The sequence below is a fragment of the Pistacia vera genome, unplaced genomic scaffold (assembly GCF_008641045.1).
Source record: "Pistacia vera cultivar Batoury unplaced genomic scaffold, PisVer_v2 Contig31, whole genome shotgun sequence".
NCBI lineage: Eukaryota > Viridiplantae > Streptophyta > Magnoliopsida > Sapindales > Anacardiaceae > Pistacia > Pistacia vera.
In genome coordinates, this window is record NW_022196124.1 from 1,107,544 (window position 1) to 1,134,498 (window position 26,955).

The following is a 26,955-nucleotide window of genomic DNA, read 5'->3' on the forward strand; positions in this document are numbered from 1 at the left end:
TTTGTCTTTGGTACCCCCTGTAAATCCAAAGTGGTGTTAAATATAGGTTTATCCGGTTTCGTGATTGTTGCTAGAATGTCCACTACTCCAGGAGTTGATATCTAACATCTCTGGTATCTGATGGTCAAGCGCACGACTACCCTATGATCACAGCTTTGATCTCTAGGTTTTTCCGTTTTGAAAATCTAAACATATTTGGAGAAACCATTCTGGAAGTTTGCTTCCAGGCTACTTAGATTGTGTAATTTCTTCAAATGAACCTACAAATTGCAATAAGAGGCAGTCAAAACTAGACAAAATCTTCTTCATGGAACTCAGCATTAAGAGTATAGGATGGTCGTAGTTGAGAAAAATTTATAAGAGTAACATTTACACACACATGATAGGAATTGAGGATCTGAGAGAGATTGAGAGAGAACCTTAGAAAGTCTTTTCTTCACTACTGCAGGCATGCATTGCAACAACTCATGTGCAACGCTCAAGGACTTCAAACATTCAAGGCCGGAATATCCTCACTTTCTCACAGTTTGTAAGGTTCAGTAACTTTAAGCTCTCCAAGTTTGAAAGGTCATGTATTCTTTCCAATTCAAAACAGTTTGCAACATTTACCTCTCCAAACTAGAGGGAAGAGGAGGGAGAGACTGGAGTTCTTCACAGTCGCGCAACCAAAGCTTTTTGAGAAGGGAGAGTCCCCTCAGGCTAGATGGAAGGCTGTGAATTGTTGTTTCTTTTCAAGATTTCTAAACGTGACAACTTGTCAAAATCATCAGATTTTACCACGATTCTCCAAGAACGAGCATCCAATTCTTCCAGCATGTGAGATTTGAGAAAGATGTTGGCAGTACCACATTAGTAACCTGGCTCAGTTTTTCCAGGCATTTTTAAAGGGGCTGTTTTCATTCTCAATACCATAAGCTTGAAAGCATACCAAAGCTTTCTGGTAACTCTGTTATGGCAGTTTCCTCCATAGCAAATGGACCAAAGACTTCAATTTTCCAATTGAAGCTGAAGTTTCTGGAGCTGTTTACATTTGTTCATCTTAACTAATAGATTTTCTAACACCAATGGATTCGGGCAACTCCGAAATATTGGCTTCAAAAATGTCCAGAGTAGTAAGACTCAACACGCTTCCAATTGGTACCGGTAAATTTTTAAGATATATACAATTCTTCATCTGAAGCTTGTCAAGCATTTTCAAGCCACCATCTGATCTGGAAATCTTTATTGTCCCATCTAACTAAGCTCAACAAGTGAAGCTAATCCTTCAATTGATTCAGGCAATTTGCAAAGGAGTTGACACTTCGCACAGAGAAAGCCTTCAAATATGATAATGAACCAATGGAAGTAGGCAGTTTTTCTATAGCAGTTCCACCAATTAAGGAATTCTATCAAGGACTTGAGATTCCCAATAGAATCAGGGATTGCAGTCACTGATCCACAGCCAATTAAACTTAGTTGCTCAAGGTTTGCCAAGGATCCAACAGAATCTGGTAGTTCTTCTATTGCAGAATGATTAAGAGAGAGTTCCTTCAGAGCATCCAGCTTTCCTATACATTCAGGTAGTTGTTTCAAAAGTTGACAGTTATCTAGATTTAGCTTCTCAAGTTTTACAAGGTAAAATATTGATTTAGGCAGTTTTTCTATAGCAGTTCCATCAAGAAGAAGTTCCTTTAAAGATCTCATGCTGCCTAAGTTCTCCGGTAAGTTCTTTAATTTAGAGCAACGAGAGAGGATAAGTTTCTCAAGATGTTTCAGACCTGAGACATCGCTTGGCAATTCAATGAGGCTTGAGCATGCTCTGAGGTTCAAATGAAGTAATTTACTCATATTACCAACTGATTCATGAATCTTAGTCAGTTTAATGCAACCCTCAAGAACAAGCTTTTCCAGGATCTGATGCTCGGATAAATCAGGAATAGCAGCTAGATTCCAGCAACCGCGAAAATTCATGACCATCAAGTTCTTAGCCACCTGGCAAACAATAAAATTTTCCTTTGTGATAAAAGAAAACAATCATACTGAATTTTTTTATGGAGTTGCACAATAGAGAGAATGAATAAGGATATATCAAGGAGAACAAGCAAAAAAGGAGAGAAATTCTAAGAGAAACAGATAAAGCATGAGGAGAAAAGCCATGTTCTTATCAATCACCAACCGAAGTTTGTTAATAATAATAGTATTTTTGAGTAGTATTTTTTAAAAAGTTAGGATATTATTATAAAGATAGGATTTGAATTTGAAAATGTGTTTGGTAAGATTATTTTTAATCCCTTATATTTATTAATTTAGTTAAACACTTCATACAATCAAAGTTTTAAAATTAACAAAAATACCTCCTACCCACCCATTAAATGCTAGCGGTGGTGGCTGACTACCGAGAATATGTGAGTGGGTGGAAGTGTTTTTTTTAATTTATAAACTTTTATTATTGAAGGTGTTTAGTTAAATTAATAAACCTAAGAGATTAAAAAAAATTAAATATTTTAAATTGAACATAACAAGAATGAATTTTGAGAATAGTAACACATATTTTAAACAAGATAGGATAGAAATATGAAAACAAACACAACCAAAAGTTTTTATATTGTAAATGAGTAAACGACACGTTCTCACACGAGGTTTAGCCAAATGGCAAGTTCTCATAAATAGTTTCATAAATTCCAGATTACTACTTTTAAATTAATAGAAAATTGTTTAAAGTAACGATCAATCATTTGTGTTACGTTAAATCTGAAATAAAATAAAAATTGCCAACGCCCGTATTCCGTGAATCCCTGCCAGATTTTTCAACCAAATCGACAAGATTCATCACCCTTAACCAAACAATCAATCAACGAAATCAAAAGATAAAAACCTAGAAAAATCGCAAATGACAATCAAACAATCAATCAATCGACGGTGAGTGATGCCTTTTCCATCCTAACAGCCGCTGTTTCTGGCCTGTTTTGGCCAGAATCTAGCACCAATGAACCTCTCCAACTCCACCATTGACACCCTAACATCTTCCCCACGAAACCCCATCTCACTCCCACCCCGAAGTGCCCACCAATCGCCCGCGAACACCACCTGTTTTTTTTTTTTTTCGTGCGATTACCCACTTTTTCAGCCACTTTTTGGCCAAATTTGCCACTAGAAATTATCCCCAATACCATCATTGGATTTGCCGGCATCTCTTCGTAAAAAACCCCAACAACCTAGCCCCCAATCGCTTGCAATTCGCCTTCTAGGGTTTTCGATTTTGGTGTTTATTGGTTTGTTTGGAGGTTGGATTTTCGGAGATTTTGAAAGGAGTTTTAGATTGTGGTTTTGTTTGGAGTTTGTTTGTGGTTGATTGAAATGTATTTGTGTTGATTTTCTTGTTTTGATTTGATTTCGGGAGTTGGAGATTGAAGTCTACCCAGAAAGCATTGTTTTAAAACTCGGCCGGTTGAACCGGTTTAACCAGGACCCGGCAGCTTCAACGGGCCAGGTTTAACTTTTCCGATTCACCCCAAAACCCTAAGATTTGGGAGGATGATCGGTGAACAATCGACGGCTAGAAGGTTAGGGCTTTTGAAGGCTAAATTCCGGTGAATGCAATGGTGGTGACGGCGTTGATTTTCGGTGAGTAAATCGATCGGAAATCGAACAAACCTGGCAGCGGCAACAATGGGATTTTTCTGGCGATTGGCGAGGCTAACGGGGGTGGGGTGAGGTGGCTTTTGGTCAGGAGGAATAGGGGAGTAATTCCTGGGTGATGGAGAGGTTTGTCGGCGCTGAAGTGGATGAGATCTGGCCTGGAATACCCATGCCAGCGTTAGTGAGATCTGGCCGAAATCCAACCTATTTCGGCCAGATCTTGGGTAGATTTTAATGGAAATGGGCTCAGGGGACGATTGGGGTTGCATTTGGGGTGTCACCGCTACCGATCAGTCGTCGGTCAATTTTCATTTGGGGTGTGTTTGATAAAGTTCAAACATGTAGGGACTTGTAGGCGATTTTTAGGGGTGTATTTGTTGAGTTTTAAAATTTTTAACCAGTTAAACCAGTCAACCCAGGACCCGAAAAATTTGCTGGGTTTCACCTCGGGTTGGGTTTTAAAACATTGCCAGAAAGTGCACACCACCTGTTTGTGGTTTTGCGGACGACGAGAAGAGAGGGAGGGTTGAAGACGAGGGTGTTATTGAAATAAATTTGAAAGTAAGATGATTATTCTAATTCTACTAATTTGGGGGTTAAAAAGAATTTATTAATCTATTTGTCAAGGCAGTTTGATAATAACACTCTTTATACCATGCCAAAATATAAAAACTATTAACGGTGTTAATTTAAGTGTCAGAATCTAGAATTTATAAAACAGGGTGGTTACATGTCATTTACTCTTTGTAAATTTGTAAAACAAAAATCTAATCCTAAGCAAATACGAAATAAACATAAAAACCAGTCACAAACAAAATAAAATTCTAAAAATACTCTAGACAAATCAAATCCCTAATCTAATTGAAACAAAGAGTATAATAACCTAAGAGGCCTATCCTATTAGTCCAACATCATATTGGCACTTTGGCAGAACAAACCCTGAGCATTATAGTGGCTTTTGGTAACTCAAACTAAAAAAAGCAGAAAACTATGTAGTGAGAAGCCTGCTTAGGCACCAAAAACATCGTCCTGGTTGCCAACATCTTATTTTTGTGGTCATAGCCAAAATTATGATGATAAGAAGTGAAGCATACCTTGTTAGTGTACGAACTCCACACATGTTCAATGGCACTATTTGAGAGATCAAGAACAGCAAGTTGGAAAGGACAAAAATCAGAAGGAAGCGTTTTCACTGTACATTTTTTCCACTGCAGCCACTTCAGATCAGCAGGAAGAAATTTAAACTTCCCTTCCAATTTTATATAATTGATCTGAAGCAGTCTCAGACTAACCATTGATTCAAAAGATTCAGTGTAAAGTATAGTCTCTCTCTCATTTTCTGATCCATGTTGATGACATTTTTTGTATCTTTCTTTCAAGTATGTAACAGCAGGGATAAGACTTAGCCTTCGTTCATGATTACCCCAGAAATTTGTGTCAGCACTTGAATTCTTCTTCTTCAAGATTCCTTCTTTAAAGTCTAGGACAATACCCTGTATACTTCTTGTTCCCTGTGGCCAAAAATATGGATACTACTTTAAAGACGAACAGAACCAATTAGGAGGGAAAACTACTACTCCCAATGTAAAACCATGTAAAGTCTAAGATAGGATGAGGATATAATGTCACTCATATGGCTATTAATAAAATTATATCACATATATAGTTATTTTCTCTTTCATCCAAGACTCAACAAAATTATCAATACTGATATGCTAATTCACTATGACTGAAGCAAATTGTCACTGAAAAAAGAAAAAAGAAAAACTCTTAAGTGAAATATGTCCACAACGGTATGCAAGTGCACACACCCGCGTATGCACTTCAGGAGAACCTTTGCCAGTTAAGTGAATTTCTGTATGTTAAAATCTGAACTAAATTACATTGTTTTGCGGTGGTTATACTGATTTTTTATATTGACAGCGACACCCAAATCTACAAGTGGAAAGGAAATTTACAAATACAGTACAGGGAGAGTGAACCAGAAATGACAGACCACTTTACTCTCATATGAAAACATGGACGCATGAGCTCCTCTTGCATCCAAAAATTCAAAAAATATGTCACTGCGAAAATGTCGCTGGTGTAGAATTTGGCATGCTAACACAATATTGGTGAAATTCTAATTTCATTCGACCAAATTAATGGTATGAGGAGATTTCATTCAGCAAAAGAAACTTCAGAAATTTAGTTTAGTTGGTCAGGTCTAATGCTCTTTTGCAATTGTACATGAAGTCTAGGGATTTAAGAAAATTTGTTCTAAAAAAACAGAGAGAGAGAAAAAAGCAGAACAAATAAAGATTGCTAATCAAGAGGCATTTGCTGTTATCCATTACCTTTTTCAGCATCAACACAGACATGATATCATGACGATCCCACAGTCTACTACGCTGTCCAGCATCTAGAAGGTTCTCCTGTTGAACAATTTGTCTGCCCATGTCTCTAAGTTGATCATGCATCCACAAAGTATCATCCTCAGCAATCCTGATGAGTGATTTTGCCACAAGGACTGAGATTGCTATCTCAGCTCTAAATCCACAACCTTTCAATATGTCTATAGCCTCTTCTCTCTTCATCTCCATTTCAACAAACAGACATGCGATGTCAAGGAATATACACCTATCTTGTTCATCTAGCCCATCAAAGCTTATCTTTAGTATTCCTTGAAGATTATCAGGACGAATCTTTCTTAACTTTCCCATTGCATCTTCCCATTCCGGGATCGTCCTCTTATCAAACAAAAAAGCACCAAATACCTCAAGAGCCAATGGCAACCCTCCTGTAAGTGATACAATTTGCTTAGAGAGATCCAAAAACTGGTCTGCAGGTTTCTCTCTTCTAAGTGCATGGTAACTAAAAAGTCGGAGTGACTCTGAGGGATCCAACTTTTGTACCTCGTGGTGCGCATAATTTTCAGGTAAAACGCCTCTATCTCTTGTGGTAATAATAATTCGACTTCCTTCACAGAACCATTCTTTCTTTCCACATAGTGCATTTAGTTGGCTTATATCATCAACATCATCGAAAACAGCAATAACTTTTCTCTCTTCTAGTATCCTCTTGATAGCCTCAATATTTACTTTAACCTCATTTGTAATAACCACCTTATTATCAGGGTAAAGATCATCAATAAGTTTCTTTTGTAGAGATATCAATCCATCATCTTTTCCTGAAATCTCTCTAACATTTGAAATGAAACTGCGATGCTCAAATTGCCCAACAAATTTATTGTAAACAGCCTTTGCAAGGGTTGTCTTACCAACCCCACCCATCCCATGAAGCCCCAGAACCAGAATGCCTCTGGATTTTACATCTAACAACCTCACAAGTTGTTCCACACGAGAATTAAGTCCAACTGTACAAGCAGCCACTCTTATTGGAGTATTACTCAATTCAGTCGAAATCCTTTTGACTAAACGTTGCACCAGCTGCTCTTCGTCCCTGAAAAATTATATGATCATCAACAACAATAATTGACCAAAAACAGAAATAACTTTTCCATTTTTATAATGCACGTGCGCACATTTGATATAAAAATATAGTTGGGCTCCCATGATGGTTCTTGATTGATTTAAAATTCCCTTAATTGAGCTAGTCAGCGAGTAAAAAGGATTCATTGGACATTAAAGAATATTAATTGCTTTTGCAAAGAAATAAAGAATATTAGTTGCTTTGCAAATAATTAATATAAGGGTAATACTAGGTTTACTGAACATTCTCACTTGGTGTCACCACGCAATTGGTAAGGGATATGAAAAAGAATCGATCGCAGTGAGAATCGGTGGATACCTAGGGTTCGATTCCTTTCCGAAACTGGCTGTCAACTGATAGGTAGGTTCCAGCTCAAAAAATCTGAAATCGATACCATGCGGTTCCGATTTCAATTCTTGCGGTCAGAAACCAGAATCGGAATAGAAATTGGGAATCGAGACTGATATAAAAATAACATTAAAGAATGGGGTGTTTTTGTAATTTTGCTATATATAAAAGATTCAGTGGGATTTTCAGAAAAAAAGATTTTCCATTGTGTCTCTCCATCCTTGTTGCTCTCTCTCAATTGAAAAACTTGACATAGTTAGCGGTAGTGGTGGTGGAATGTGAAGAGCCGTACTGATGAAGGTAATTCTCAGCCTTTTCAACATTCTTACCAAAGCTCTTCTCTTCCAGTTTACAGGTTTCTATTCTAGGTACTAAAGAACAGGAACCGATGGTCCCGGGTTAGGTTTTAAATTTCAGGAACCTATCGGTTCCACTTTTGGTGCTTTTAAAAAATGTAGAGTACCCATAACCGATCAGCCCCAGCAATTGGTTAATTCACAATGGATCCCGTTTGTCCAATAATGGGTCTTGCGTACCCAATTACAAGGTAACCAATTGCGAGTTGTTACATTGTGTTTGTGAGAGAAAGTTAAGGAGAAAGATTTGTCAGTCTATCTTTATTGTTAATAAAATATTATATCCTTGTGTTGTAAACTTGTAATTGGCTAAATAATATTTCTAAAAATGTGGTAGTATAGTCAATATTACTCACCCAATCTGTTGTAAATAGATGACCGTGATTGATGGGTTGATGAAGAGAAATGAAGCAAGCAAATAAGCAAATATTTACTGAGTAAATTATTTTTTGACATATAAAAAAGGATATGCAACGTAAAACAGTAGTGTACAGAATAAATGATTGAATCGAATATGCCTGAGAGCAACAATTTGATTGGTTTACAAAGAGCCAATGAATATTGGCTAGTTTCATTGATACCGACGGTTGGTGTTCATCTAATGATTCTTCATCGTCTTCGTCATCAAAATCATGGTGTTTTCGAAGACCAGAGATGAATTTCATACTTTTTCTAAGTTAGACCATTAAAATATGGTGTCCCTTATGTTGCAATAGGTGACTCATCAATTACAATATACAAATATAATTAAGAGATTACAAGATATCAGAAAAATTATAAGAATGTTAAAACTGATGAAATAAGAAGATCCTGACATATTTAGGAAATACTGCTGAAATCTTGATACTAAGCAACTTTAGATTAAAAATCTCCGAATGAACCCAATTCCAAATTAAATAAACATTAATGAGAAAATAGTCCACATTGTAAAAGCAATGCAAAGTCTATTCCAAATTGCAGATCTAAAACCCTATTTCTATGTAAGATTTACCAATCAAAGTTAACACACAAAAAGATTCTTCCCCGTCCAACTCAAAAGTTTTCTCTCCTCTCGAAAATCAAAAGTCTTCTTTAGTCTTCCAATAGAACTAACACATGAGAAAATAAACAAGCAAACAAAGAAAGTTCAGAAATCAACGAAGAAATTTAAAAAAAAAATATTACCAAATTCTAGAATCCCAGTCAGAGATGTCACCGGCCTTTTCCGTAGCTCTCCTCCATCGAACAACCTTATTTTCACCAAACCTCTGCACCAGCTTCACAAAATCCTCCTCGAATGGGCCTTTTTGCCTCCTGACATCCGAAGGATCAACCTTGTAAAATACCGGAAGATTTAGCTTCCTGTACTCTACTATTCTAGCAAGCTCCTCAAGATATCATCTTAAAGGAGCGTACTTGCTTGATATGACAGCTATAGCAGCTGCAGAATCCTGAATGGCCTCTACAGGCTCGGAGGGATCTCCTCTCCTCTCTCCAGCTCCTCGTCATCACGAAATGAACACGTCCCAACGGTATCGGAATGAAGGTGTTGAGTAGATGATGTCGTCGTCGTCCATTAAAAGAAGTGATGGAACTGGTCGGAGGGCTCAGATCAGAAGTTTGTTTGCATGGATGGGACTGGAGTTGGATTCCAGTGTAATTTTGAATTTTCTTCCTTTGCGTGCTTGTGGTTACGGAGTAAAAAAGTGAAGTGTCGATACGATGCGTAAGAAGTTAATAACTGCATGTTCGTACGTCAGTCGACTCAGTCCAAAATGATTATGGTTAATTGTAGCATAACCTTGAGGTTTCTAAATATTGTAATTTAACCGCTAATTTTTTGGAATTATAGTGTGCGCCATAGACTTTCTAAACTTTCTAAAAATACCAAATTTTCACTTACCAAAGTGTGAAAAAAAGAAAAGAAAGAAAGTGTCTTTAACCTCTTGCAATATATATATATGTGTGTGTGTGTGTGTGTTGTGTTTTAAGTGACAAAGAGTAGTTGACAGATTTCACGATAAGTAACGTGAGAACCTACTAAAGCTCTCAATACTAGAAACGTTAGTATACTTGTTACGTGTGGAATGAGGGACTCAATAATAGTCATCACTACTGAATACTGATTATTGTTGGTCAGTCTCTCGAATACACTGCATGCAAGACAAGCAACCAGTGTGTTCTCTATTATTACTTGTCCTTAAGAGGAAAAAAAAAAAAAAACATTTGAGAGGGTTATTTTCAGATATACGTAAAAAGAATTATTAATCTAGAAAATTCGAGGAAATAACATTAATAAAGAAATAAGATAAACAATTTTTTTTTAATATAAGAATTATATATTAAAAAAAGAGGTGTGACAAAAAAGAGGTGGTGCCCTAAACCCTAAAAGAAATGTTCCAAAAATTAGAAATTAAAACTATTTATTATAATTAAGATTTATTTTTTATATAGTCAATGGAAACTTTTTTATAAACTTTTTATTAATGTTAGCCTATTCATGCAATATTGAACTACTTTTTGTGGACGAATTATATTGCATCGAATTTGACCTTTCTTGAATTAAATTAAACTAAATTTTTTACAGTCTATTTGACATTGAATAGGGCCGAGGTCAAATTGTAACTAATGAAATGAGTTATACATATACTGTTGATACTTGATTTTGACACCAACAACTTCACACATGCAAAATGCTAAGAAATTACACGTGAGCAAATTATAGTAAATAGGTGAGGTACTGTTTGCACAATAGTATGCAAATACGTAAAAAATAAAGGAGACAGTAAGTTTTTTATAGTGGTTCAGATGCTTAAAGCGAATCCTACATCTACTATATTCTTTTATATCAATCTGTTCCTAGTCGTTAGACAGAATTACAAGAGGTCGCGAACTGTGATCTGGTATTACAAATGCTTAGTGTTTTAAGTGTTCTTAGAGAATGTCAAACCAGTCTCTTTCTAGTAGTGTGTCTTTGCTATTTTCTTTGTTAAATTCAAGAGTGTTTGATCTTATTTTTGTGAGAGAGAGCTACCTATTTATACCTATTGTGCTCTACGTAATGATTATATTTTTACAAGTGGCCTGATTTTGTTCAAATCTCTGGTCGTTATTCATGACCTAGAAAACTTAGATTTTTTCATTGCTAGAGTTTTTGGACGATCTTATTTGGTGTTCATTTTGGCATTTTAAACAGATGTCTTTTTTAAACGACTTCTTCAGATGTTATTTGTCGCATTGACAGCTAGTACAACAATAAAATATTCTTTACCTTACAAATGTGTCACTGTATGCATTAAATGTTAGCCATGAACATTGTTTGTGTTGTAAACTTGTAATGTGCTAAATAATATTTCTAAAACAAGTGGTAGTATAGTATAGTCAATATTACTCACCCAATCTGTTGTAAATAGATGACTGTTATTGAAGAAGAGAAATGAAGCAAGCAAATATTTACTGTGAGTAAGTTATTTTTTGACAAATAAAAAAGAATATGCAATCACTTCAACGTTCAAGACAATGCAAAACGTAGTGTAAAGAATACATGGTTCAATTGAATGTGCCTGAGAGCAACAATTTGATTGATTTACAAATATTGGCTAGTTTCATTGATACTGACTGTTGGTGTTCATCTAATGATTCTTCATCGTCTTTGTCATTAAAATCATCATCGTTTTGGAATAGCAGATGAATTCCCTACTTTTTCAAAGTTAGACCATTAAAATATGGTCTCTCGTGTTGCAATCTGTATCTTGTCACCTTATTTGAGCATCAAAACCAGTTTGCCGAAGTCCACATATCGACACAAGTGGAGTTGATCTTCATCTATCTCCGGAACTTCCCTCAAATCTAGTACGGTAGTATAAATTGTAACATCCAGTCGGATTATCTTTGCGTGAATGTCAACAATTCCTGTTAGCTTATCTCTGAAAGCCTCCTGTTTAGTCTGACCAAGGGAGAAGACAACACCTATAATGATACCTTTGATTGAATGGTTTATGCGGTTTGCAAAACAAGGGATCTCTTGCACAAACTAGTCGTGAATTTCACTTCCTAGGACACTCAAATTGTGCAAGTACTTTAAAGCACCCTACATTAGGGGGTAGAAGCAGTGCAAGTCATTTCCATAAATTAACATCACATACATGTGTGCCTGTTTGTGTGTGTTGATGAGGGGAGAAAGAGAACCCTACCAAGTCTTCCCGTCATTTTTGGGAAGCATGCATCGCATCCACCCATGTATAACTTTGTCAAAGACTTCAAGCATTGAAGACCTGGGATATCTATGTTCTTGGTGCAATTTGTAGGATCAAACTCTAGTAAACTCGCCAAGATTGTCAGATCGGATATGCTTTCTAATGCAGTGCAGTTTGCCACATTCAATTTAACCAAACTTGAGGCAAGTAGAGGAAGAAACTTCAACTCTTTACAGTTGGCCAAAAGTAGATCTTTCAGATATGATAAACCTCTCAGACTATATGAGAGGTGGCAAAAATTGTTGTGACCCAGATCCAATTTCTCTAGTGATGACTGCTTCTCAAATTCATCAGGAATTGTATCAGATAATCTCCAAGCATGAGCATCCAAGTTGTTCAGCAAGGAGAGGTTTGATAAAGAAGATGGAAGAACACGCTTAAGGCTTTGTTGAGTATGAGTTTTTTTTCTCTTATTATTGTTAAGCTCGAAAGCATCCCAAATTCATCTGGTAAATTTTCTTGGTAAACGTTGCAGCTGCTTACACTCATTAATTCTCAATGTATTAAGTCTCTCCAACATCCCTATTAACTCTGTTATCATGGTATTATCTAAGACCAAAGAAGTAATATTCAACATCTTACCAATTGATTATGGTAAAGATTTGAGCGATTCACAATCTTCCATCTCAAGCTTCCTGAGCAAGTTCAAGGCACCAACCTGATCTAGGGCTTCTGTGATAGGAGTAACCCTCGACAGGAATTCAACTAATGATACTAGACCTTTAATGGAATCAGGTAGTTTATTCAGAGATCGACGATAACTAACTGACAAGCATTTCAAATGGGATAACAACCCTGTTATGCCTAAAAAATCACACTGATGTCAGCTCTACCTAAAAGACAAAGTGTACTAGCTGTCAAGCCCATACCACCTCAAAGATATTTTATACCAACCCTATCTCATTTTAAGATGAGGATGAATGAGAGCTCTCTATGTGTCAAGGCAGCTTGCAAAAACACTCATTATATTGACCTCAACGGTGTATAAATAGGAATCTCTCTTCATGAAAATATAAGGGCTGGGCATATGAGAGTTAGGCATATGAGAGCTTATTTTTCTCTGTAAACAAAATATTTCCCCATCTTTATATGCCTTACGGGCAATATTATGGAAATAGTCAGAGAATAACAAAATAACAATGGACGTAGGATTTACTTTGAGCATCCAAACCACTTTAAAAATCATCTCTCATTTATTTATTTCATTTCCCATTCACATGTAATTTCTAAGTTAGTTTAACACTTTCCACATGCAAATAGTTGGTGTCAAAATCTAGCATCAACAGTTTGGTGCTAGAAGGAGGGCATGATTCACATCAGCTCTCTATGTTTTTCCAGCAAGCCTCCAAATCTTCATGTCATCTGATGTGGAAATCTGAGTAGGTGAATCTGGTGATATGGTAAATTCAAGAGTTGTAGCTCTTGGAATTAGCTTTCCGATGGTCTAAGAATCATCAAAATCCAAGGTCTACATCTCATGTTATTGCCAAAATACTGAAGCATGTTCCACATCAGAGCTCTCCAATCGCGTGGCCAGATCACAGATCGCACGCTAAGATCGCTCTAATCTTTAGCTTCAGATTGCTGATCTTTAGCTTCAGATCATGTGGTCAGATTGCAGATAGCACGCTCAGATCGTTTTGATCTTTAGCTTCAAATCGCGTGACCAGATCGCAGATTGCACGCATGAGAGCTCTTCGATTGCATGGTCAGGTCGTAGATCGCATGATCAAATCGCCCTGATCTTCAGCTTCAGATCGCTAATCGCACGCTCAGATCGCTTTGATCTTTAGCTTTAGATCACGTGGCCAGATCGTAGATTGCATGCTCAGGTCGCACGCTCAGATTGCTCTAATCTCCAGCTTTAGATCGCGTGGTTAGATCGTAGATCACATGCTTAGATCGCTCTAATCTTCAACTTAAGATCACTGATCTAGCTTTAGATCGCGTGGCCAGATTGCAGATCGCATGCATCAGAGCTCTTAGATTACGTGGTTAGACCGCAAAGCGCACGCTCAGATCGCTTTGATTTTCAGCCTCATATCTTTGATCTTTAGCTTCAGATTGCATGGCTAGATCACAAATCGCATGCATCAAAGCTCTCGGATCGCGCGGTCAGATCACATACTGCATGCATCAGACTCTCCGATCACGTGGTTAGATCGCTCTGATCTTCAGATTCAAATTGCGTGGTCAGATTGCAGATCGCATGCATCAGAGCTCTCCGATCACGTGGTTAGATCGCAGATTGTACTCTCCAATCTTTAGCTTCAGATCGTGTGGTCAGATCGCAAATCACACGCTCAGATCGCTCTAATCTTCAGCTCTCATATCACGTGGTCAGATCACAGATCGCACACATCCGATTTCTCAGATCGCGCGTTTAGATCATTTAGATCATGCTTATGAGTGCTTAGATCGTTGATCTTATGTTCTTAGATCAAGCTTCTCGCTTTCTGATCGAACTTCCTCTGTTCTTAGATCAAGCTTCGCACTTTCTAATCGAACTTCTTGTGTTCTCAAATCGAGCTCTTTATGCTCTCTGATCGAGCTCCTTATGATCTTAGATCGAGCTCTTTATGCTCTCTAATCAAGCTCTTTATGATCTCAGATCGAGCTCTTTATGCTCTCAGATCGAGCTCCTTATGCTCTCTGATTGAGCTCATAAGCTCACTCGTTTGCTTGAGATCGCGTGCATCAGACTCTCAAATTGAGCCCCTATCATATCGCGATCAGATCCTAGCTCTCAAATCGCGATTAGCTCTTAGCTCAGAGATTGCAAACTACCTTAGGTTGTGTTCTCAGTTCTTAGATCGTGATCATTTCTCAGTTATCAGATCACGACCAGCTGCCAGCGTCAGAAAAAACGCATAGAAAACTTAAAATAGCCCTAAAACATGAAAAAAAAAAAAAAAACAGAGGATTTTGGCCCCAAAAATGGCCACAACCAGCTTCCCCAATTGCCATGACATAGAGCTCTGGAACAAGCTTTCTGTGGATATCTTACAGGCACCAAAACTTCTCCTAGATCAAAAGTTATGGTTGTTTTATGTTGGTTGTCCGTTTAAGGCCTCTAAGCCTTGCATTTGGGCTTCTGACATCAGCTCTCTTTAGGAATTTATCTACTAGACATTTATGTCAGTTATCAAGTTGTGGTTAGCTTTGAATCGCTCTAAGTGCTCAAATCACATCCTAGCTCTCAGCACCTGATCGCGCCAGAGATAGTTCAAGCTCTTCAATTTGAGACTGCATCCTATAGTGTGACAGCCATTCAGATATAAGAAATTGGGGGGGGGGGGGGGGGGGGTTGGGTTCTGTTATACTTAAAAAATCACATTGATGTCAGCTCTACCTAAAAGACAAAGTGTACTAGCTGTCAAGCCCATACCGCCTCAAAGATATTTTATACCAATCTTATCTCATTTTAAGATAAAGACGAATGAAAGCTCTACATGTGTCAAGGCAACTTGCAAAAGCACTCATTACATTGACCTCAAAAGTGTATAAATGGGCACCTCTCTTCGTGAAAAATGAGGGGCTGGGCATATGAGAGCTTATTTTTCTCTGTAAACAAAGTATTTCTCTATCTTTGTATGCCTTATGGGCAATATTATAGAAATAGTCAGAGAATAACAAAATAACAATGGATGTAGGATTTGCTTTGAACATCCAAACCACTTTTAAAATCATCTTCCATTTATTTATTTCATTTCCCTTTCACATGTAATTTATAAGTCAGCTTAGCATTTTGCACGTGCGAATAGTTGGTATCAAAATCTAGCATCAACAAACTCGATAGAAGATGGTAGTTCTTTGATTGAACTACTATCAAGGAGAAGTTCTATTAATGATTTGAGATTGCCAATGGAATAAGGAAGTGCAGTAAGTGACCTACACCTCATCAGATTCATAATCTCAAGGTTGGCCAATGATCCTATTAACTAAGGTAGTTCTTCTAGGGCTGAACTAGAGAAAGTTCTTTTAGTGATCTCAGTAAGTTGTTTCAATGACCGACAATCTTTTAGACCGAACTTTTCAAGTTTCTTGAGGGGGAATATAGACTCTGGTGGTAGTTTAGTTATTGCCATCCCATCAATCAGAAGCTCCCTTAAAGATATCATACTAGTCATCTCCTCTAGTAGTTCTTTCAATTTTGAACAACTAGAGAGGACGAGGCTCTCAAGATGCTTTAACCCACGTCCCAGAGACATCACTTGGAAATTCAACTAGCTTGGAACAGTTTTTTAGGTCAAAATAGCGTAATGTACTCAAGTTAGCAATGTGATTTGGATCTTAACTAAATGTTGGGGCCAAAAATCGCCCTTGGCCCAAATAGGAAAATAGGCCTGATTGTGTGGAAGAGACCAGGCCCAATCCCGGTGCAGGCCCATTTTATTCGAGATACAGCCAGCCTAAACCATCTGAGCACAGGCCCCCCAATCCTAGCTCACTTCCTGGACCTGTGAGCGAGTTCAGAGCCCACGACCCCCACGGATCATTTTCCTATTCCTGATCAATCCCCTACTTGAAGTTACTTTCCTGTTCGGGATCACCTTCCTATTCGAACACTGGCAAGACAGCTCGCCACTGCCCTAACTCCTTTAGGGTTCGTATCAGAGTCATACTAGGACTCCTACTCTCACCAAGATTGGGAGAGCAGACAGTCACTATATAAACAGAGGCAGCCCTCTCACAAGACACATTACATTACACCTTCATACTCAAAGCTCCTACTTGAGAGCTTCACATCACTGCCGTAGTCACAGTCCCCAACTAGACTTTCGGTAACGTCTCTATTCCTTAGCCCTCACTATACTAGCCTCTTTCAGCCTTGCTGACTTGAGCGTCGGAGTGCCTACGGCAAACATCACCTTGGTGTTTTCTGTTCGCTTCACGCTTGTTTCCTACGTGTGTAGGTACAACGGATCGCTAGTGGCCTCAACCTCACAGGATCGGACCCCTCTTCCGTATAGGTACATTTTTACATCTACACTAAACATTTGCAATTCTCAAGAATCAGCTTTTCCAAGACAAAGTGAAGAGATAAATCTGGGATATCAGTATTGTGAAGATCTATAACCAACAACCTCTCGGCAGCCTGTCAATGACAAAATCAAATTCATCTATTCTAGTGACAGTAACGCAATAATATTAAAATATCTAATAGATGGGAATGAAGGTAATTTATGCATGCAAAATGAACCAGGGCAATGCTACTGGACACTATTATTTTATTAGACCCACTTCCTTTAGACCCTTTTTACCTAAGAATACCAAATCAATTTTATATCTTCACCTATGTATAGGGGTGAGCGGTTCTAGGTACTTTGCATTTTTTGGGAGAACTAAAATCGGAACCGTATAGTGCAGGTTCCCAAAAAAAGTAACCAGAACCAGAATCGCATAATGCAAGTTCTTAAATTCAAGGAACCACTGAACTAGAACCGAAAATGTAGGTTCTAGTTTCTTTCCCAAGTACCCTGTAAAAAATTAAGTACCCCTCTATTAGTTTAAAAAATGACAAAAATACCTTAAAAGTTTACAAATACACCCCTAACAAATTTTGATTACTCATTCACTTGTGTCCAATGTGACTCATAAATCCTCTAATCTCTTGGCAACACTTGAATTCAATCAATTCATCACAATTCACATAAAATTCCTAAATCAAAACCAAAACACAAACAATTATACTATAAATCTATAATTTAATGTTATAGTTAATTAAATTTTTAATCATTTAATTAAGTAATGTACTAATATAGTAAATTACTAATGTTTATAATGTAATGTTATAAATTTATAATTAATTAAGTAATTATTTAACTATGTAATGTTATAATTAATTAAGTGATTATAATATAATGTAATGATATAATTAATTAAGTAATTATACTATAAATTTATAATGTAATGTTATAATTAATTAAATTTCTAATTATTTAATTAAGTATTGTGCTAATGTAGTAAATAACGAATGTTTATAATATAATATCATAATTAATTAAGTAATTATTTAATTATGTAATGTTATAATTAATTATGTAATCATAGTATAATGTAATGTTATAATGAATTAAGTAATCATATTATAAATATTTAATGTAATATTATAATTAATTAAATTTCTAATTATTTAATTAAGTATTGTACTAATGTTTGTAATAGAATGTTATAATTAATTAAGTAATTATTTAATTAAGTAATAAGTTGTTTATAACGTAATGTTATAATTAATTAAGTAATCATACTATAAATACTAAAATTAATTAAATTTCTAATCATTTAATTAAGAATTGTGCTAATGTAGTAAATTACTAATGTTTATAATATAATGTCATAATTAATTAAGTAATCATTTAATTATGTAATGTTTTAATTAATTATGTGATCATACTATAATGTAATGTTATGATGAATTAAGTAATCATACTATAAATTTTTAATGTAATATTATAATTAATTAAATTTCTAATCATTAATTAAGTATTGCACTAATATTTATAATAGAATGTTATAATTAATTAAGTAATAATTTGTTTATAATGTAATGTTATAATTAATTAAATTTCTAATTAAGTAATGTACTAAATTACTAATGTAATGTTATAAACTTATAATTAATTAAGTAATCACTTAACTATGGGTGCGCTTGGTTCAGGGTCATATAAGATTACTCCGATAATCTTCGTTTAATTTTCAAGATTCCTTTATTTGGTTTGCAAGTAATAAAACATTACGGTAATCTTTTATTGTAAATAGTGTTTATTGTTAATAATATAGGGGGTAATCAAATTACCTTGTCAGGGGGTGTTATTAGAAGATTACCGAGATAATTTGATTTTTATACCTATTTTGCCCTTAACTAAACATCATTTCGGACATAATTGCTCTCAAATGTCTACCAAATAACCATAATCCAAACCCCCTACATTTGAAAATTTTGCTAAGACACCACAATCACAAAAAAATTTAAAAGTTAACAAAATACCCTTAGTCATCCAAGACCACCGTCAGTTGCTGGTGGCAATCGCCATATTGGTGCACGACTGGTAGGATCTAGTCAGCCATGCACTGATATGGCTGTTATCGACTTTCGATCTAGCTGGAAATAACCAAATCACGACCACATCTTTGGCCGTGAAACAACCAGATTTTGTCAGAAACGACCTTACCAGCGACCATTCTGGCAATTGCCCGTGGTGGTGGCTAGCTGTCAATAGTGCGTTGGGGTGAGTGGGGATGATTTTGCTACAAATTAAAGTTTTATATGGTTGGGGTGTTTTAGCAAAATTTCAAATGTAAGGATTTAAAAAATAATATTATATTAATATTTTAAAAGGAAGGCAATTTAGTAATCTATATAACATAGCCACCCATTTACCTCCCAACCAAACATATCAATATAATATACCCACCAATTTATTCCAACCTAACCAAACACATTTTCTTAAACATTTACAATAATCTTTAAGGTAATCTATATTTCTATTAATATAACATTCCCAATAATACAACATTCTCTGAACCAAACGCACTATATAATGTAATGTTATAATTGATTAAGTAATCATTTAACTAGTAATGTATTAATGTTTATCAATTTATCATATATAATTAATTAATTACAAATTTACTACAGATATACTTAGAAGTTGATAATTGAAGTAAATAACTAAATATTACATTATTATTCAATCAAATATACTATTTTCTTCAAAAATAATTTTTTTAATAACATTAAAACTCTTTTAATTGGTCATAATTCCAATTATACACTTAATTAATTAAAACTTTAATATTAATGTATTAAAGTTTTTTATATGGTGTAGTTTATATGTAATAATTATAATTGTATATTTATTTAATTAGGTTATTGTAAAAATTTAATTTTTTCCATTTTAAATTTTTTTATATGTAAAAGTACAATTGACCCCCCACTCTTCACAGATACTTCATTTCAGCCCAAGTTCCAAAACAGGTTCCAAACTGGGTACCACTGTAGGTTCCAAGTAGGGTACCTATTGCAGGTTCTTTTTTCTAGGTTCTGGTTCCTCCATATGTAGGAATCGAAACCAAAACCGCACACACACAGTGTTAGTTCCAAAAAAATGGAATCGAAACCTACCCGCACAGTGTTGATTTTGGATATATTCCAATTTCGGTTCCGGTTCTACCCGCAAGTTTCGGTTCTATCCGCTACCCATATTCACCCCTACCTATGTAGGTGATATAGCAAAGGGTGATCGCACAAATTATGACTGTGCTTCAGGCATTAAGAATGAATGGTATGCACGAAATTGTGCATAGCCGGCCTTTTTCAAAGAAAACAATTGCACATCTGCCGAGAAGCTAGCTTTAAAATTTAATGGTATTTAACGAAAGCTTTTAGACTTTCTGAGGAAAATTATATTTCATTGGAGATATCACATTCACATTGGGAATACGAAATGTTAACACAATCAAGTAAGTTTTAAAGCTAATGTGTTTAACTAGATTTGACCAGGATTAAACAATATGGCTCCGTTTGGTTCACAATTTTGTGTTTTTGGGAAAAGTTTTTTGAAAAAAGTTAAAAAAAAAAGTTGAATTGGGCGGGTGTTACGATGTAGGATTTACAAATTGTAAAATACCCCCTATGTTTGTTTTTTTACAAAACACCCCTTATAATAAAACATTAAAAGTTAACAAAAACACCCCCAATCTACCCTTCAAGACCTGACAGCCTGCCCCCACCGCCCGAAAAAACAGGGGGGGGTGGGGGGGGGGGCCGGAGTCCCGTAACAAAAACATTAAAATTTAGGAGTATTTAATTGAATTACAAATTTAGGGGTTTAAAAATGTTGAAACTATTGTGAGTTTTTTGGTATTTTACTGTTTACTTTTTTGGGAATACTAAAAGTAGTATTCCCAAAATCCAGCCAAACGAAGCCTATGTATTCAATGGTATAACATTCAATTAAAATTTGTTATAACTCAAAAGCTTTTTACATACAAAAACCAGATTGGATATCTGATAACAGGTACTTCAAATTTGATTAAATCGAGTTGACGCCTTCATAGGTAACTACTAAAAACAAAAATAACTGTTATCAAATAAGGTTCATGCTTCATTTCATGTGATATATATATATATATATATAGATATATGTTGATTGATTACCAATTTCAAAGCGTGTATCAATGCCACTTTCCTAAAGGAAATTTCGCCCCTTTGTAGAGCAAATAGTATTAGCAAATTTCTTTAGGATTCAATAAAGAACCTACTTGTGTTACGCACAAAACAGAAGTAGACTGGAGAGAGTTTTGATTACAATAGAATTGTAGTTTTTATTTGTTATGTACTTTTATAGAAAGTCCAACTCCTTATATAGGATTATTGGTACCTTTTAAAGAGAAGGTACCTTTTGGAAAACCCTTTTAAGATATGGGTACAACCTTTTGTAGAGACATGATCTTTTGAAGATACATGATATTTTGAAGATACATGACCTTTTGATAATATACATGCCCAATTAGGAAAAATGTCTCACAATCCCCCACCTTTTTTTTCTAATTTGATAATACATACTATGTAAAACCCCTCCCTAGTAGTCAGGTACCCTTTGAATATCCCTCAATGAGAATCCAGAGAATTCATGTTTGAAGAATGAGTTGTATTTAGAAAACTTGTGTAAGAATAATAATAATGTTTGAAACATTACTATAAGATGTACCACATGATCAAAATTTATACCTTCAAAAATAAAAATAAAAACTTAAATTCATTTAGGCATCAATCAATCAAAAGATATTAATGCCATTTTCATTCATATGGTGGAAGCTTCAAAAAGGTGTTTAAAAAACATTTGTCATTTACATTATTTACATCAAGATGACAATAAATTATCTCCCCTCACGCATAGCCTTGCTGTCTCCAACTTCCCTCACTTTTGGATTACTTGTAAAACATTCAACCATGAAAAGGTGAACGCTAATCGCTCAGTAAGGAATGATCCATTTAATACCAAGTATGTTATTTAACATTCATTCACATACCACACGTCTTTAGCATCTAAGTATGGTTCCTTTTCTTTACTAACTCATACTTTTCATCATCTTCCCCATGGTCATATAAAACATCAAGTGTACACATACAAATAAATATGTAAACATAGTGCACACACATCACATGTCATGAAGTAACATCTAAATATCATCTAACATGAGTACAAATCATCTCATAATGTAAATAACATCATAACTCATGTAATGCAACTAAATGCATATGAATCATTTAACGTCTAGCCGATCATACGTTTCTAAGCGTCTTAAGCAGTTCATATCATCTAACCTCAAATTCATCTAGAGCTCATATCATCGGGAGACATGCTTATGTGTTATTTAGCATCTAAAGCATATATTCATCTTTTCTTTCATCTAGCCTCAAATTCATCTAGAGCTCATATAATCGGGAGGCGTGCTTACGCGTTATCTAGCATCTAAAGCATATATTCATCTTTCCTCAACCGAAATACGAGGATATGCTTACGCGTTAATTAGCATCTAAAGCATATATTCATCTTTCCTCTCATCTAGCCTCAAATTCATCTAGAGCTTATATCATCGAGAGGTGTGCTTACGCGTTATTTAGCATCTAAAGCATATATTCATCTTTCCTCAATCGGTATACGAGGATACGCTGACGTGTTTTCCATCATGTCTATATGCATCTCTAACATTTTATGGTATGTAAATACATGTTTTAGTGAGCTTAATACTTTTGATTCATCTATGGATTATCAATCTATTTACATTACCTCTTGCTCACATTCATCATCTTGAAACATATATTACATTGCATCTTCATGTCATTTCATAACATTATGCATTCGCATCCATGACCATGTATATCTTTCAAAGATCATTAACTAATGGGTAAACATTATTACATGGCTTAATTACAACAATACATTAATAATCAATTAATAATCATAAGAATTAATCATGTTAAATCTTAAACTTTAATAATCAGAAGTTCATTCTTCGAGCCATTTTCAATCCATTTCTCAAACAAATTGGCTCTTGGCGTAAACATGAAAGTTATAGGACTATGTCTTAAATTTCTAATGCTTCAAGAATCATCTCATTTTGATTTTTATAACTCAAGTTATGGTTGAAATACTGAAGCATGTTTAACATAACCCCTAAAATTGCCATCCGAATTTTTCATATTAAACCATGTCATATCAACTTCTATTGACAATTAACAAATATGTCAACTTATGGATCAATTAAACCTCCCCTTAATAGTCTTTAACATCTTAAAGGAATTGTAAAACCTCATTCCTATGATCATCTATCATTGCTATAACATTGTAAGTTAATGCAAACAACACATCAACACTTCTAATAGCAACCATTCAACACCATGTGGCCTCCAATATTACAAGTTTTACCACAATCAACATCAATACTTCATTTTATTCAATTAAAACAAAACAACTCATAAAACATAAATGGCAATAACTTCATGTATAATGAATTCAAGGCAATAAATAACATTAATGAGTTCAACTACACTTGTCATCAATTAATTCTATGCCTTAAAGCCTTAATTTAAGTTTCATTAAAATCTACAAACCCTAGCATAATCCCTAAAGTCATGGGAGGTTCTTCCTTACCTTTTTAAAGAATTCCCCCACCAAATCCTTTGCCTTTATCTTCTTTTACACCTTAATCCTACATATATAGCATTATACCTCAACATCTACCTCAAATCTTCAAATCACATCAAAACTAGGGTTTTTAATCCTTACCTTAAACCTTTAAATTTGAAGATCCAAGGCTCCTATCTTGTTCTCCTTGAAAGATTATGCAATACTCCTTTAGAACTTAGAGAGAGAAAGCTTGTTTCATGGAAGATTTGAGAGAAAATGGAAGAAAGGTTGAAGAAATGATATCTCTTTTGGGTTGAACTAATTTCCTCTCATTCATAGGAAAATATATTATTTTCCAAAATTATGCTATTCGCGCAATTATTTTAATTTTATAACTTATAAGTCCTTAATTCTTCATATAAGCGCATTTTGGTCATTTGGCACTAAACATAATTATTACTTAATTAATGCCATTAAATGCAATGAAGCCTACTCATCCTTGACCTTTACAATGCTTATCCATAGGCAAAATGACTATTTTTCCCCTAATATCCTTTTATGGATAATTGATTCATACATTACAAATGAATTGACTATTTTGCCCTTAGTTAGATTTTATGCTTTTTAACATAAAATTAACATCTAAATGACTATTATGAGTTGGGAACATACCTTTGACATCTTGTGTATTATAATATAGCCCAATGGTACTCATGTTAGTTGGCCAAGGTATAAGTCCAAGGTTCAAGTCATGGGGGAGGCATTCGCAAGGTGGAAAAAAGACCATGAAGCGAAACAAAGTCGTGAGGGTCTGAAGGAGGCGTGGCTAGAAGGACTCATAGCGGACAATACCTTGGACGTGTCCACCATGCGGGGAAAACCTTTGAGCCCGAAGGTGGCACGATAGAGGATAGCCCCTGGTCCTGACAAACTAGATCCAACAACAATTCTATAAGTAATATGCATAAATAATGATATTTTGCAATTTGAACCATTACACAGTGAAAATTTATTACAACAAATCTAAACAATATGGTAGACATGCTTTAAACCATACAATCTTTTTGACAAGTTGTCCAAAGTTCACACATATCACTTTGATACCAAAACATCTCAATTGTGGTTGACACGTAAAAGGCCATGTGTCCATATCATTCGTGAGAGATTTTAGAGCCAAGACTTTAAGCTCCTAGAAGCGGCACCACTTCACTCTCATGTAGGTAGACTCTATCAAAAGTGCCCCCGCTGCTTTAGCACTTCGATGAAAAACCATCAATAGGTCTATTAAGATTAAATACTTAACCTTCCTTTTAAGACTATGGGAACCAAGTACTATATTTTGCTTTTGGATGTTAGAAAAAATTTATAGTACTTCTAATCACTCTAATAATGTACTTTGACTCATTGAACTCAAGACTTGACGTTGTATCGGAAGTTAAGTTGAGTTTTCATTATTGGTGATTATATTCAATAGGCTTGAGACCCATCCCCCTAGATGTTTTATTTATCAAGTCTCTTGCTAATCACTTTGTTAGAGGATCGGCTAGATTCTGACTTGACTTGACATAGTTAACTGTGATTACTCAATTTGAGATTAAATCTCTTACATAACTATGTCTAAGTCCAATGTGTCTTGACTTTCCATTATATACATGGTTATACGCTCTTGACAATGTAGCTTCACTATCACAGTGTATATAAATTGGTGCTATTGGTTTTGGCCACAATGGTACCTCATATAACAAATCTAGTATCCATCCGCTTCTTTTCTTGCAGAAGCTAGTGCTACAAATTTAGTAGCCATGGTGCAGTCAGTTATGCAGGTCTATTTCTTTGAACCCCATGAAATTGCACCACCTCCAAGCATAAAAATCCACCTACTTGTCAAGGCATGTTCCTCTCTGTTAGTAATCCAACTTGCATTAGAGTAACCTTCCAAAATAGAAGGATACCCTCCATAGTTTGTGCCATAGTTTATTGTTTTCTTTAAGTACCTTCGTATTCTATTAACACCATGCCAGTGTAAATTACTTGGATTACTAGTGCACCTACTTAGCTTTCCTATAGGAAAGGCTATATCTAGCCTAGTGCAAGTCATTGCATACATTAGACTTCCAATCACTTTAGCATACTCCAGTTGTCACACTGGATTTCCAACATTTTTCATAAACTTCATGTTAGGATCAAACGGTGTAGAGGCTAGAATGCAATCAAACTAATTGAACCTTTTAAGAATTTTTTCAACTTTCTCTATCTCTTACAATTTTGATTCCTAAGATGACATCAGCGTCACCCATGTCTTTTATTGCAAATTTTTTGGACAAAAATTGTTTTGTTATTTCAATCTATTCCAATGATTAACATGTCATCCACATATAAACAAATTATGACACCTTTGTCACCATTGAACTTGTTATATACACATTTATCTGATGAATTGATCATGTATCCTTTAGCAAGTACAACATCATCAAATTTTTGATGCCATTGTTTTGGTGCTTGTTTTAGTCAATACAAGGACTTAATAAGTTTACAAACTTTCCTTTCCTGTCCTGGAACAACAAATCCTTCTGGTTGTTCTATGTATACTTCTTCATCAAGTTCATCATTCAAAAACGCTGTTTTGACATCCATTTGATGAATAATTAACTTATGTATAGTTGCTAGTGCAATCAATACTCTTATGGTAGCAATTCTTGCAATTGGAGAATATATATCAAAATAATCGATCCTTTGTTTTTGTATAAAACCTTTTGCTACCAACTTAACTTTAAACTTGTCAATGGATCCATCAACTTTCCTTTTTGTTTTAAAAATCCATTTACATCCAATTGTTTTTTAACCTAGTGGAAGGTCTACCAATACCCAAGTATTATTTCCCATGATTGAAACCATTTCATCATTTATCGCTTCCTTTCAAAAAGCTGAATCATGAGACTTCATAACCTCTTCAAAAGTTCTTGGATCTGCTTCTATATTGAAGCAATAGGCAGTTTGCTTACTCATTTGTTTGCTGTGAGATTGTTTGATAGTGAAGAAGTAGGTTTGAAACTTGATATTGAAGAGCTGATTGTTTGGTGTGAGATTGGTTGTGTTTGAGAATTGAAGTGTGCAAAAATGGTGTGTTTGACATTGGTTGGTTGTGTGCAGTGTGCATTTCCACACCCCATTTTTGCACACTGCAATGTGTAAAAGAGGGTGTGCAAATCCACACTCCGTTTTTGCACACTACAGTGTGCTATTTCTCACATATGCATAGTCCCAAATTTATTTTCAATTTTTTAATTC

General features: G+C 35.3%; 1 protein-coding gene and 1 pseudogene across 1 annotated transcript; both read right to left on the reverse strand.

Annotated features, from left to right (window-relative positions):
- Positions 1-1,233: 1,233 nt before the first annotated feature.
- On the reverse strand, positions 1,234-9,281 carry LOC116136131 (disease resistance protein TAO1-like). Its single transcript, XM_031421837.1, has 6 exons — positions 9,189-9,281; positions 8,958-9,106; positions 5,955-7,059; positions 5,038-5,129; positions 4,713-4,974; positions 1,234-1,971 (listed from the first exon to the last, which is right to left on the reverse strand). Exons 1-6 carry the CDS (start codon positions 9,279-9,281, stop codon positions 1,234-1,236), a joined length of 2,439 nt encoding a protein of 812 aa, XP_031277697.1.
- Positions 9,282-11,321: 2,040 nt separating this feature from the next.
- LOC116136132 lies at positions 11,322-26,301 on the reverse strand (annotated as a pseudogene).
- Between the last annotated feature and the right edge of the window lie 654 nt (positions 26,302-26,955).